At 46.7% G+C, this 13,858-nt stretch overlaps 2 protein-coding genes across 8 annotated transcripts in view; one reads left to right on the forward strand and one right to left on the reverse strand.

Annotated features, from left to right (window-relative positions):
* The window catches only part of ical1 (islet cell autoantigen 1-like), a 30,465-nt gene that overhangs the window by 9,073 nt on the left and 7,534 nt on the right, over window positions 1-13,858 (reverse strand). The window contains exons 1-4 of one of the 7 annotated variants that reach the window (XM_035523482.1): window positions 3,506-3,635; window positions 2,485-2,522; window positions 2,165-2,336; window positions 225-297 (exon numbers count right to left, since the gene is read on the reverse strand). In XM_035523482.1, the coding sequence (XP_035379375.1) occupies window positions 225-297; window positions 2,165-2,336; window positions 2,485-2,498 (259 nt within the window). In that variant the 5' untranslated portion in view covers window positions 2,499-2,522; window positions 3,506-3,635. The other 6 variants (XM_035523480.1, XM_035523487.1, XM_035523483.1 and 3 more) reach the window with 6 other exon arrangements.
* Window positions 12,131-13,835, forward strand: cxcr4a (chemokine (C-X-C motif) receptor 4a). The gene is made up of 2 exons (XM_027018452.2): window positions 12,131-12,207; window positions 12,360-13,835. Exons 1-2 carry the CDS (start codon window positions 12,193-12,195, stop codon window positions 13,416-13,418), a joined length of 1,074 nt encoding a protein of 357 aa, XP_026874253.1. The 5' UTR covers window positions 12,131-12,192; the 3' UTR covers window positions 13,419-13,835.

Below are 13,858 nucleotides of genomic sequence, written 5' to 3' on the forward strand. Positions count from 1 at the left end.
GTGAGACAGGCCTGCACGTAAGGGTTAATATTTCTCAAAAACAATAAATGTTATAGTAATAAAGTGTCAATCTAAGAAAACTAAAGCTATATATGTTTCCTCTAAGTGTTCCTATTGAAAGTTTTGGTAACAAAATAATAGAATTTTTTTCTGACTAATAACTCCAAGCTAACAGTTCTGTCATCTGCGAGAATATGCACTCACGTGTGAGAACATGCACTCACGTGTGATCCTTTGCTGGTATTTCTCTATCACTTTCAGTAGCTCTGTGCATGTTGTCTGTATCGAGCGAAAAAACTGCAGAAAGGACAAAAGGAATGATATTGAGCATCTCTCTCTTGCACCCTCATTCACCCACACACCCCCACACACCTCCACACACCCCCACAACTGATTTGATGCACCTATTCAGACCCATGGCACTAATACTGTAACGTGAATTTATCTCTGTTTCAAGACGCTTTATTACACACCATAAATGGACAATTAAACCTGCAAGAGCAAAGAGACTCCAAAAAACACAGAATGGGACTGCACGCTCACATGCACAGCCAATAAAACAGAACACATTTTTGGACATATTTCATCCTTCTCCTGCTTCGTGTATTCTTCCACTGAACATTTATCTTATGACTTACTCATATGTGTGTGTGCGCTCGCACGCACACACACACACACACTCTTTTCAAAAAAAAAAAAAAAAAAGACACATGGTAAAATGATATTTTAAAAATCAGCCTTGCCTGTCGTTATAGTGACCAATCATTTACAATCCACTTAAAGGTACAGTTAAGTGTATGTGTGTGTGTTTGCATGCGTGTGTGTGTGTCTTACGAAATGAAATTCAACTCTGACAGTAGCATGGCTGGCATAAATGAGTCATGAAGGTTGTGACAGTCGTCTTTAAACAGTGGGCCCTTCTCCAGTAACACAAGCACAAAGGGTGCCAGCGGTAAAAAAAATCCCTCTCTCTCTCGCCAGAGCCCGGGAACACGCCGTACCTCACTCACGGCAGACGGAGCGGACGTGGTGGGGGGCTGGCACAGCTTAACGCTTGCCAAAAGATTCAGCGCAGAGCTTTAGGGAGTGATGTAGGCTCTGACCTTCGCCAGGTGAACGCCATGTCCATGTTACTGAGCAAGTCTCTTCAGACTCACACTACGCATATTTTTATATATATATATATATATATATATATATGACTCCCTTTGTAAAAGGTGGCAAAACAGCAGGTACTACCACACTGCATGGCCTGTGAGGGCTGAACTGCAGCATTTCTGACTACTGAACGCAGCTGTGTGGACAAAGCTGGAGTCTGAGCACAGTGAGGGAGGTATCGACCAGACACTTGAGAAAAAGGCCTCCTCAGACACTGGTAAATTCCAGCTACCACATCTTTGATTTGCTGAAAGAAAATACCGGCCTGCGTAAAACCCCCAGTGGTGACTCCAGGTCAGTGAAACCGAGGCCACAGTTGTGGTTCAGTGGCTAAACGCCATTTACCACCAACATTCTCAGCAGTTCTGTCTTCCTCTCTCACGCCGTCTCCCATACGTGCCAAGGCAAGTGAGCACACATGCACGCACTCACATGCAAATGCACACACCCCGCCTCTACTAAAATAACAGCGATCTACTGGGTGATCTAGCAGATCTACGGAAGCCCAGTAGGTCCTTCTCTCCACCAGATCCCAGGCCTCCTTCACTCAGAACACACTCATTTAGCTCAGTTCCCTCTGCTGCAGAAACACTGAGTCTGGAAACAGTGCACAAACACACACGCCAGCGCTGAAGGAGGCCTGCCTCGAGTCCGTCTCACCATCAGTCACTCATCATCATCTCCATATCCCTGTCCAGAGAGACAGGGAGCAGACAGCCACACACACACACACATACGTGCCTAGATACTAGGCCTTTTTTAGATTCCGTGACTATGATGCTGAAAACAGAGGGAGACCGCGCTGGGAACGAGGCGCTCCGTGGAGAACCGGCTCATGGTTACGACCCTTCATTTTCTCTCCCTCTCTCCCGTTCTCACTCCGTTCTTCCTTCTGCACCCTTGCAAACATCCAGAAGAAGCCAAAGATCAAGCCTGCTCCTTCTCCCTGCCTAAACGCCATCTCCAGCAGGCCTGAGATCAGCGATCAGCACGGCGTCCACCTCACCTCCAGCTTGGCGTCCAGGTCGGCGTCGGACGCCACCACGTGCTCATCCTCCTTCTTCCCTGTGGCCTTGATCAAGACCTGCTTGGTCTTCCAGAACTTCTTCTGCACGCGCGCCATAACCGAGCGGTCCTCGCCCAGAACGGACCGCCCACCGAACAGGTCACCGGAGAACCTGCGGGAAGGGGCGGGCGGGACGAAGGAGAAACACCCCGGCAACAGTTGCCAGGGCGTCAGGAAGGAATACGAGGATTCAAAAACCAAGGGTAATCATTGCCATGGACGGCAGAGAGGACGTAACAGATGAAGGAGGGGCCACCTACCCATAGCCTTCCATGCTCGTTAGATTCCTTGTTCAGTCCTGAAAACAAGTCAAAAGTATCAGTACATATAGGTTATGTATATTCGCTCATTCTCTCGTATATAATATGTATAACGATGAAACATATGAAGTAACCAAGCGCTCAGTACGGACTCCTTGAAATCGAGCAGTTGCATTCAGCCAACACTAAAATAACTGCGGGAAAAAAACAGAAAAAACATCAGCCCCACAGCCCTGTGTGGTCGGTTATAGTTTAATATTATAATCCGACATATTATTGTCTTTTTAAAAAGCAATACGCCTTTTAAAATGGCGATATCCCCCCGCCCAAGTCGTTTTTACAGCTGTTGCAGGTTGCCAAAAAGCTACCAGCTGTGGAGGTAGCCCGACAGAGTGAGTGTTCAGTGACGACCATCCACATCATCTACATAATCCACATAACCCCTGGAGATGCGGGCAATCATTCGAATTAGAGTCGCACGTCCCGTAAGACTCGGCGACGAGAGAAGGGCCATTTTGGGCCACCTGCCTTGGGCTGCTGTAGGCACTTTACAAAACCACAGAAACGCCTTTTGGCCCACGAAACAAAACCGATTTTTTTTACTCTGCATTTGACCGGTCGTACGCAGCACGAGCGGTGCATTACATGGATTTTGGTGTGCAGAAAAAGAAAACGTTTCCGCGACAATAATCGTTACATCACACCCTGCTGAAAGTGACTCGTAATGGTTTCTGAAGCTTACAGTGTAGCGACAGGCAGCTCCCTCTGTCCGGTTAGGAGACTGTTACTAATGCGTTGCACTGTGCATTTAGATTTAAAACGATCGTAAAGTGAGAGACGACTGAAAAATTGCCTCTAGGTGAGCGTGCAGGTCGCGAGCTAACCTACCGAGGTAAATCAGCTCGCGTACGCCACGTCTCTTTAGTCGCAGGATCAAACACGAACTCGCCGACCCCGTTTCAAGAAGCAATTCAACAAGCTCCCCTTTTTCGCCCCCCCCCGACAAAAGTACAGCTCTTACTCTTTCCCGCGTCGCGCTAATCAAAGTGCTGATCGCATGCACGGACAACGATCGCAGCCCAGCCTGTTATTTCCTTACACGCGCCGGCGCGAGAAGCAGGATGCGGGGATCGCACGCACGTCACTCCTGCAACGCCTGAGAGAGCGAGGCTGCGCCCAGAATACAAGGGACAATCGACTCAGATGTGCAGAAAGAAAATCGTCGTTCTTATTAAAAACAACCCCCTACCGTTAAATGGTCAAAGTAAAGAGAAATGTCACTTTTTACGTCGAAAATATTCTTTAGCAGCAGAGTTCTAAAATTATACATGCGCAGTAACGTTTGCCTTCCGCTAGGTGGCGCTGCAAGCGTGGTGAAGTCACCCGTATCGCTGTTGGAGGCATAGAATCAGCAAATTAGTTTGTGAGAGTTTGTTGCATACCTAGCCCAGCACTATAAAATATGTTTACCTATTTCAAATAATAGTTCCCCCAATTTTGTATTCACCCTCCACCAGAACTATTTGAACAAACAAATATTAAGTTCGGCTAGCACCCGTCTGCATGTCTTTTCCTTGTAATACAAACATCTGACAGTCCTCTCACAGTTAATTTGCTCTTCTTGTTATGCCTACTATAGGGGAATCTCCTACTATAGTCCTCGCCATTGTCCTCATACCTTAAGATCACTGTACAAAGATTGATAGCAAATTATACGCCTTCTTCCCTTAAGTTACAAAATGAGTTCTCTGAGTAGGAGCATAAAAAATAGTCAAAGTGTGTGACATAGACGTGCTCTTTAGAAGTCTAGGAGATAGTGGTTTCACTCAGAAGCCTTAGTTACCAGAGGGAAAGTGATTTGACAATCACGTATGCCCAAAAAACACGCCACACGCGTGCAGACAACCACACCCCATGAGTCAAACGTTAGCCTCCCACCGCAAGGCCCGTCTCTCTGTCTCTGTCAGTCCGGCTCCTGCATTTGCGTTCAAGTGATGCTTGACAAAGCACTAGAGTAATGCCAGTCCATTTTGCGGCAAAAGAACCGTTAGCAACTGAAACGGAGAGGAACGCGCTCAGACATGCGCGCAGAGATTTCTCTCAAGCTTGGGCTTAAAAGACGATGACACACCCATACGCAAAATCTTTGTGAAAGCCTATAAGAATCCCATATGCCATATACTATTATTTAAAAAATAATCATGTAAATATACAGAGAGAACTTCAGTGTACATTTCATTCCTAAAACTATGGAGGGCTCCAAAACATATCTGACACTTAATATTATAACGATAATTAATGAATTATCCAAATACAAAAATATAAGTGTGTTAAAGTGGACATATATTAAAATGTTTCTGTATAACAAAGTGGCCATAATTGTGGTTTGTTTTTTCGTGTTCGTTTGTTTAAAGGATATATGATTTATTGCAACCAACACACTATATGAACTCATGATGTTACTTGTTACAGACTGTTGATTTGATGGGTGGGGACCCCAAAGAGCTGTTTGTGTGTCTGAGTCTGTGGTCTGCTGTGTGTATGGTTTGCTCCAGCTCACACACATCTCTAGTCTCTACACTGAGCAATTACTGCGTTTATCACTGTATCCATGTAAAGTTTCTCTTGGCAACCCAGTTGTTCTCTATCATGAAAGAACGATCCTGCCAGACACTACAACATTTTGAAAACCACAGCCTAAAAGTATTAACGTGGTGTTATCAGTTTTAGGTCAGTGGCTTTAAGTGCAGTGTTTAAATAGAAAGTGTGTGTGTGTGTGTGTGTGTGTGTGTGTGTGTGTGTGTGTGTGTGTGTGTGGGGGGGGGGGGTAAGAACCACAAGAATGTGCAGTCATTGTTTTATCATCATTGTTTCATCATTTTAGCTTCATTCTATGGAGCACCATTTAAGGACTTTAGATTTTTGTCTCATGTTAAACCCTCCAGATTTTGTAAATATTGCTGCAGCAATGCATTTCTCAGATTAGTCTCAAACGTTGGCCTCCTTCTGTCTCACTAATCTCACCCCCGGTTTGCCAACTCGCTGTAGCCTCCTTCATGCAGTGAGTGAAACGTTATAACAAGGACGCATCCGAATCTCTGTGACTTTCACACTGTCTTTACATGATGCTCTTTTTCTCTTACAGTGCTTTCAGTGTGTAGTAGACCAATGTGAGCCACAGTGCTGTGCTGTCTTAGACAGAGAAATTGTGTGCAAAATTTTGGGGGATAATGAGAACAGAGCTTGAACGGTTAGGATTTTACCAGACACACTGTCTGTTTCTGAAAGGGAGAGGCCCTTTTAGTATTGTCCATTATGGGAGGATCATTATGTTGAAGCCACAGATCTTTCCTACCCAGATATGAGTTGAACACATCACCTCTGAACAGCAGTTACCCACGCTGGACTAGTGTGTTTGTGTTGGGAGGAGGACCATTACTGACTCTCTCTCTCACACACACACACACACACACACACACACACACACACACACACACACAGGAGATGAGGATGCGGGGAGGAAGGTGTGTCCCTATCAGCCCAGGGATCAGGTCTGCTAATCCAGCCAGAGCGCTGCACCTACCGTAGGCCATTCTATCCCAGCGGGGTCACATTTCAGCCAGCAGACAAAAGCAAGAAAAAAAAGCCCAGAGCCCTGACCCCCGCCCCACACACACACACACACACACACACACACATACTTACGCACACAATCATGCACACAAACATACAAATACACACACAGTTACATGGATAAAAAGAAGAAACAAATTCCAGTGTTAGACCATTGTTTTAGCCTGTGACTCAAATCCACATCAATTTCCCAGTTTCTCTCACTCTTTCTTACTCTCTCTATTTCTCTCCCTCCCTCCTCTCCTCTCTTCTCCCTCCCTCCCTCTCTGTATGCCCCATGTTAGACATATTGATGTTTAACCTGAGGTCTTGATGAGCAGGGTGGGGAGTGGAGATGAAAGCAGGCTCGTGGTTACGGAGGGGGTGTTTGCTCTCCCCTTTTCTCCTGCACCTCCTCTCTCCACGTCCGGAGGCACTAAGCCGCCCACAGGCTGGGACGTCAGCAGCCTCCGTACAGACTTCAAGGCACCGAGTCCGTTCTGAAGACGCATATGCCCTCCGGCTACGCAGACGGCCCCCGGACCTCACGCCCGTGCGCTCCCACTTGTGCACACGCGCAGAAGAGCGCACACACGTGTGTTCCTAAACGTGCACACGCATAAAAGCCAAAGCACGGAACTTGGAATCATGCGGTAATGATGTACGTGTGATTATATAATAGCACAAATAAATAGCACAACTAACAGGAGCTACGCTTACACTTCCTGAGTTCACATAGCTCTAGGAGGCCCTTAAACATAATCCCATGAGTTGAGTTTATACGTCCTAAAGTCCTAACAACCAAAGGAGGCACTTGAAAATGCTGTCACTTTGAAATGATGATTGCATAATTGATTACATAACGGGAAATATAAGTAGGAATGAATTACAAAGGGAATTTTGGTGTTTGAGAACAGCTAATGACAATTGACAAGATCAAATTAGGATTTAATCAGGTGAGTTCTGACATAATGACATTAAAGGCCGACAGTGAGAGGCTGAATGAGTAATCAAACCAGAAAAAAAGCAGCCGTTCATGTTTGTTAATGCGTTTAGTTACCAGGTAAACCAGTTTCATCAGTTTTCATTAAGACTGAGGGTGCACAAGATCACTTAGATCAGTCTCAGAACAAAAGTGTGTGGCATGTTTAGTGACACAGACTCTGAGTGTTGCTCCAACACTGCTGGTGTTTAAGCAGAATGTGGGGAAGGTCAGAGGTGATGTGGAACGCTTCTCTATGGGCTGGGGAGCTTCATTACTGAGATGACCTTGGACTCTGAGTAATAGCGGACATGACTGACCTCCTGGGTGCCACCGTACTCAGGTACCAGTGTCTAACTAGTATTCAGGTTTCATTACATTTACACACACTCACACACACAGACACACATGCACACACTCACACATACACACTCACACACACACACACACACAAACACACATAGACGGAGAGACAAATTCAGATGGTCCACTGACCTCGCTTTCAAACAGTCTGTGGTCCTTATCTGGTCCCATCACACCTATTGTATCCTTATCAGAGTCCCTCTGCCCTTCTCCTTAAGGGCCTCTGTGTGTGTGTGTGTGTGTGTGTGTGTGTGTGTGTGTGTGTGCGCGTGTTTGTGTGCGTTTGAGTGTGTCTGTGTGTTTTCTGAATCCCCTAAAGCTATACTTTTACATGAGCTTGGGCTCCATGTAAGGCACACACACACACACACACACACACACACACACACACACACACACACACACACTCATATATATATACATAAACACTAACTAAATAGCATAACTGTACTGAAGATGTCATACACTCACACACATACACAAACACAGCACATAGACCTCAGAATGAATGATTGCTCAGCAAATAAAACCACAGTCTGAATGTTAGAGGAAAAAAAAGAGAGGAGAGACCAGTGAGTCACCCGTGGAGCGCTGGACCTCACTGTCCTCAAACAACCCCCTAAACACACCCAGAATCACCCGTGGAGCGCTGGAGCTCACTGTCCTCAAACAACCCCCTAAACACACCCAGAATCACCCGTGGAGCGCTGGACCTCACTGTCCTCAAACAACCCCTTAAACACATCCAGAATCACCCGTGGAGCGCTGGATCTCACTGTCCTCAAACAACCCCTTAAACACATCCAGAATCACCCATGGAGCGCTGGATCTCACTGTCCTCAAACAACCCCCTAAACACACCCAGAATCACCCATGGAGCGCTGGACCTCACTGTCATCAAACAACCCCCTAAACACACCCAGAATCACCCGTGGAGCGCTGGACCTCACTGTCCTCAAACAACCCCCTAAACACACCCAGAATCACCCGTGGAGCGCTGGACCTCACTGTCCTCAAACAACCCCCTAAACACATCCAGCATCACCTGTGGAGCGCTGGACCTCACTGTCCTCAAACAACCCCCTAAACACACCCAGAATCACCTGTGGAGCGCTGGACCTCACTGTCCTCAAACAACCCCCCAGACACATCCAGCATCACCCGTGGAGCGCTGGACCTCACTGTCCTCAAACAACCCCCCAAACACATCCAGCATCACCCATGGAGCGCTGGACCTCACTGTCCTCAAACAACCCCCCAAACACATCCATTATGTCTGTCATGTCCATCTATCCTTGGAAGATATGTTAGAGAAATATACCTTATGTTTTATGGACACGGAGTTGCAACTAAGAGTCGATGTTGCAACTAAGAGGCGACTGTTTTTTATGCAGACTGGGAGTAGTATGCACTAGTGTGTACTGGGAGTAAAGTACTGGGAGTAGTATGCATTTGTGTGTACTGGGAGTAAAGTACTGGGAGTAAAGTACTGGGAGTAGTATGCAGTAGTGTGTACTGGGAGTAAAGTACTGGGAGTAGTATGCAGTAGTGTGTACTGGGAGTAAAGTACTGGGAGTAGTATGCATTTGTGTGTACTGGGAGTAAAGTACTGGGAGTAGTATGTTGTAGTTTGTACTGGGAGTAAAGTACTGGGAGTAGTATGCAGTAGTGTGTACTGGGAGTAAAGTACTGGGAGTAGTATGCATTTGTGTGTACTGGGAGTAAAGTACTGGGAGTAGTATGTTGTAGTTTGTACTGGGAGTAAAGTACTGGGAGTAGTATGCAGTAGTGTGTACTGGGAGTAAAGTACTGGGAGTAGTATGCAGTAGTATGTACTGGGAGTAAATTACTGGGAGTAGTATGCAGTAGTGTGTACTGGGATTAGTATGTTGTACTGTGTACTGGGAGTAAAGTACTGGGAGTAGTATGCAGTAGTGTGTACTGGGAGTAAATTACTGGGAGTAGTATGCAGTAGTGTGTACTGGGAGTAAAGTACTGGGAGTAGTATGTTGTAGTGTGTACTGGGAGTAAAGTACTGGGAGTAGTATGCAGTAGTGTGTACTGGGAGTAAAGTACTGGGAGTAGTATGCAGTAGTGTGTACTGGGAGTAAAGTACTGGGAGTAGTATGCAGTAGTGTGCACTGGGAGTAAAGTACTGGGAGTAGTATGCAGTAGTGCATACTGGGAATTTCCCTGAATCATGCTCTTTATTTGTTGTCTTTTCCTTTATTTACTTGCGTAAGTATGCGAGTCGGGACATCTCGCTGCAACTGTGTGTGGTCAAACCGACAGCACCTTCTCCCTGGCCTTCCCAGCTGCTGACAATCAGTACACCCAGACACCAGGCTTTTAATGCCCTCTCTCTCTCTCTCTCTCTCTCTCTCTCTCTCTCTCTCTCTCTCGCTCTCTCTCTCTCTCTCTCTCTCACACTAAGGCCCAGACAGTGACTTTGACTTTGGCTCCACTGGTTGGCTTTTATCTGCCTACACACACACAAATGCATGAAGACACACAAGTACAAACTGCAGTATGGATGTTTATTGAGAGAAGATAGTTAACGATACACTCCACAGATCTTCTGAAATCTGATCTGGTTGTTATGACCGTTAACTGCTGTGGTTTGTCCGGTGGGTAACAGATGAAGCCAAGTTAGATTTTCATGTTTACATTCTGTTAAAGCAGAAAGTCCAGGACATAGTTGAGTGTTCGACTGCATTGTGTGTAGTATACAATGGCATATGGAATTGTATCAGGAGTGTTAGTGCTAGGAGTGCTAGCAGCTCTCTCTCTCTCTCTCTCTCTCTCTCTCTCTCTCTCTCTCTCTCTCTCTCTCTTTCTCTCTCTCTCTCTCTCTAGCCTTCACACACTCACACACACACACACACACACACACACACACACACTCACCCCAGTGACCTTATTGCCTTGACATCTTGAGAGGGTGATCTCTGTGACAACCTTTGCCGTGAAGGCAGTAGGTGAAACTCATGTTTCACCCGGAGGAGTGAACACACACACGCGCACACACACTTTGTCCACAAGATGAATGGCCTGCCCTCATGTTCTTTGGGCAGCATCTGGTGCTGTCTGAGTAGCACCACTGGCTTATTAGAAGGTTAAGGCACCAACTGGAATTGATGAAACTGTCAGTGGTCCATGCGTTCCTCTAAGAGCATACACAAGTTCTCTCTCTTTCTCTCTCTCTCACACACACACACTCACACATATACCACATATACCTTAGGAGAATCAACCATGAGTCACAGCTCTGTTCAGATTTCGTGGTTGCCGTTTAGGCAGTTGTTCAACAAGGCTTTGGTTGAGGAAACTCCGCTGTTATTGTAACAGAGAATGCTGTCATTTCTGTTTTTGATCTGTGCTGGAGTTCCATCCATGTGTGTGTGATTATTGCTGTTGGGATTCTTTTTATTGTCCATTACCAGTGCTGTAGGTTATACCCCCCCCCCCTGCCTCCAAAATATACTAATGTCAGTTTTAATGGGTTTATATATTAGAATATTCTAATACTAAATCAGAATAGTATTTTAAAAATCCTCTTTTCTGTTGTTTGTTGGTGTGAGCCAAAACTGGTGATGAACAGTCATCTTGATTCTGAACGTATCTGCATCTTAACACATTAGCACCTTTCAGAAAACCCTTAGCATGAAAAAGGGTCCTTTAGCCCATTCACACACAAATGCACACACATACACACACACACACACACAAACGCGCGCACTCACACACACTCACCCCCACCCACACACACACACACACACACACACACACACCCACACACACAGTTCTTACAATGGGTGTCTAAAAAACACACACCACTGAGGATTATCATACAATGTGTGTGAGAGGGCTGATAAAGGAGAGAAGGGGATCCCTTTTCAGTTTTAGAGCCATCTCTTCAGATGGCACCATTTACAACCATTATGGATTAACTAGACTAAAGAAGAATACATGCCATTTCATTAGGTAATGTAAAAATAATCACGGGACTCTCTCTCTCACACAGCCGCAGACAGACCCACCCCAGAGTGCGCGGCTACTGGATTCACACACGTGTCGTGCACTCGATCTCCCGAGCTTAGGTTCGTGGTCGGTGCGCGCTGATTCTTCCCTTTGTCCCGCTGCATTACCTTCAAACGGAGATCCGAACGGCCAAGTGCCGCCGTTTCGACTGGAATTTAACGTCACGACAAACACGCAGCCTACAGATATCCATCTCCAGCGCGTATGCGCTCTGGAATAAAGCATTCCAGCACCATTCCGACACGTAAAACCTCATACTCTTTGACCCCTTTGCTGGATACGATGTACAAATAAAACAAAAAAAAAAAACAGCCATGATTTTTACTGCATTTCTCTCCCTTAGGCTGGAAGAGTAATAGCTGATGTACAAAAACCGATGAACTGCAGTGAAATGCAGGGTATATGTCTAGGTGCATTGGGTATATGACTTATGGCGTTTAAATGATAAGTATTTATTTGATGTATTTTAGATTTGCACATTCAGATAATAGCGTCTGACTCGAAAACAGGAAAAGAGTGTTTTTGGAAGGAGCACAGACGCGTCGGCTTTATCGCGAGCTCCGGCTGTGCGCGTCAGAGGGCGTGCTATTACAGACGCGAGGTGTATTTAAATCATCCGCGCGTGCTGCGGGTTTACGAGTTGTAAAACTCAGCAAGACAGCAGTCACCTGCACACCTACTTTGTACTTCTTACTTGGAGTTTTCTAAAGATGTCTTATTACGAAGTAAGTTCCACTTTACACATTTGTATCACATTTGATTGCTTTTAATTATATTTAAAAGTCACCGTGATTTATTTGTTGTTTGTGTGTATCGCGTTGTGAGAATGCCTCAACATCTTCGCGATGTAACCATGTTTCTGAAAATTGTTTTGCAGCACATAATAATTGAAAATGACGGAAACATCTCAGAGTCTGGATTGGCGGATCTTGGAATCGACTTGGAGGTTCCTTGCAACCGCGAGGTCAGCCAGGACTTTCAGAAGATTTTTCTCCCCACTGTGTACGGAATCATATTTTTTTTGGGCTTCATTGGGAACGGGCTCGTGGTGCTAATCATGGGATATCAGAACAAATCCCGGACCATGACAGACAAGTACCGACTGCACCTCTCAGTCGCAGACCTTCTTTTCGTTCTCTCCCTGCCCTTCTGGGCTGTGGACGCGGCCAGCGACTGGTACTTCGGCGGGTTCATGTGCGTGGCGATGCATATGATCTACACGGTGAACCTGTACAGCAGCGTGCTGATCCTCGCCTTCATCAGCCTGGACCGCTACCTCGCAGTGGTGCGTGCCACCAGCAGCCAGGCGCCACGGAAACTCCTGGCGGAGCGCGCCATCTACGTGGGCGTGTGGCTCCCCGCCGCGCTGCTCACCGTGCCCGACCTGGTATTCGCGAGGACGGTGGACCTCGGCACCCGCGTCATGTGCGAGCGGATCTACCCGGCGGAGTCCAACGTCGCCTGGATGGTGGCGTTCCGTTTCCAGCACATCCTGGTGGGCTTCGTGCTGCCTGGGTTCGTCATCCTTGTCTGCTACTGCATTATCATCTCCAAGCTGTCGAGGGGTTCCAAAGGCACGCAGAAGCGCAAGGCGCTGAAGACCACCGTGGTGCTGATTGTGTGCTTCTTCGGCTGCTGGCTGCCTTACTGCGGGGGGATCCTGATCGACACGCTGATGACGCTGGAGATAATCCCGCACAGCTGCGAGCTGGAGGAGGGCTTGGAGAAGTGGATCTTCGGGACGGAGGCGCTGGCGTACTTCCACTGCTGTCTCAACCCGATACTGTACGCCTTCCTCGGGGTGAAGTTCAAGAAGTCCGCCCGCAACGCGCTCTTGACTGGCCGCGGCTCCAGTCTGAAGAGTCTGCCCAAAAAGCGGTGCGGGATGTCCTCTGTCTCAACAGAGTCGGAATCGTCGAGTTTCCACTCCAGTTAACACGCACAGACCCACGCGGACGTTTCTGACGATTGTAAATACGCGCGCCGTGGACTTGGCCTGCGCAAGCCATTTGGTAATACAGCATTGTAGCGCGAGGAAAACGAGCGAACAGGCTGAGCCTGTAGACTGACTGGTCGCCAGCACATGTAAATGTCAGAACAGTAAAGACTTTATGCCAGTATTAGTGTGTGAGCGCGGCACCGTGCCTTTTCTTACTGACAGATGCCTCAAGTGATTCGCAGTTTTCCCTTCTGCACTTGGGGTATCTTGCTCTTATTTATTACGCGGGAAGGTCAAATTCAGGACGAATAGCGCAGCAGGCATCAGACCCCTCCGAGTCCATGATTATCATATGAGCTGCTACAGCTGTTTGGTTTGGAGTCCTTGTAATAAATGGCTTTTATATATATAAAATGGCTTATGGTGGTATTTCTTAA

The sequence above is a fragment of the Electrophorus electricus genome, chromosome 1, assembly GCF_013358815.1.
Source record: "Electrophorus electricus isolate fEleEle1 chromosome 1, fEleEle1.pri, whole genome shotgun sequence".
NCBI lineage: Eukaryota > Metazoa > Chordata > Actinopteri > Gymnotiformes > Gymnotidae > Electrophorus > Electrophorus electricus.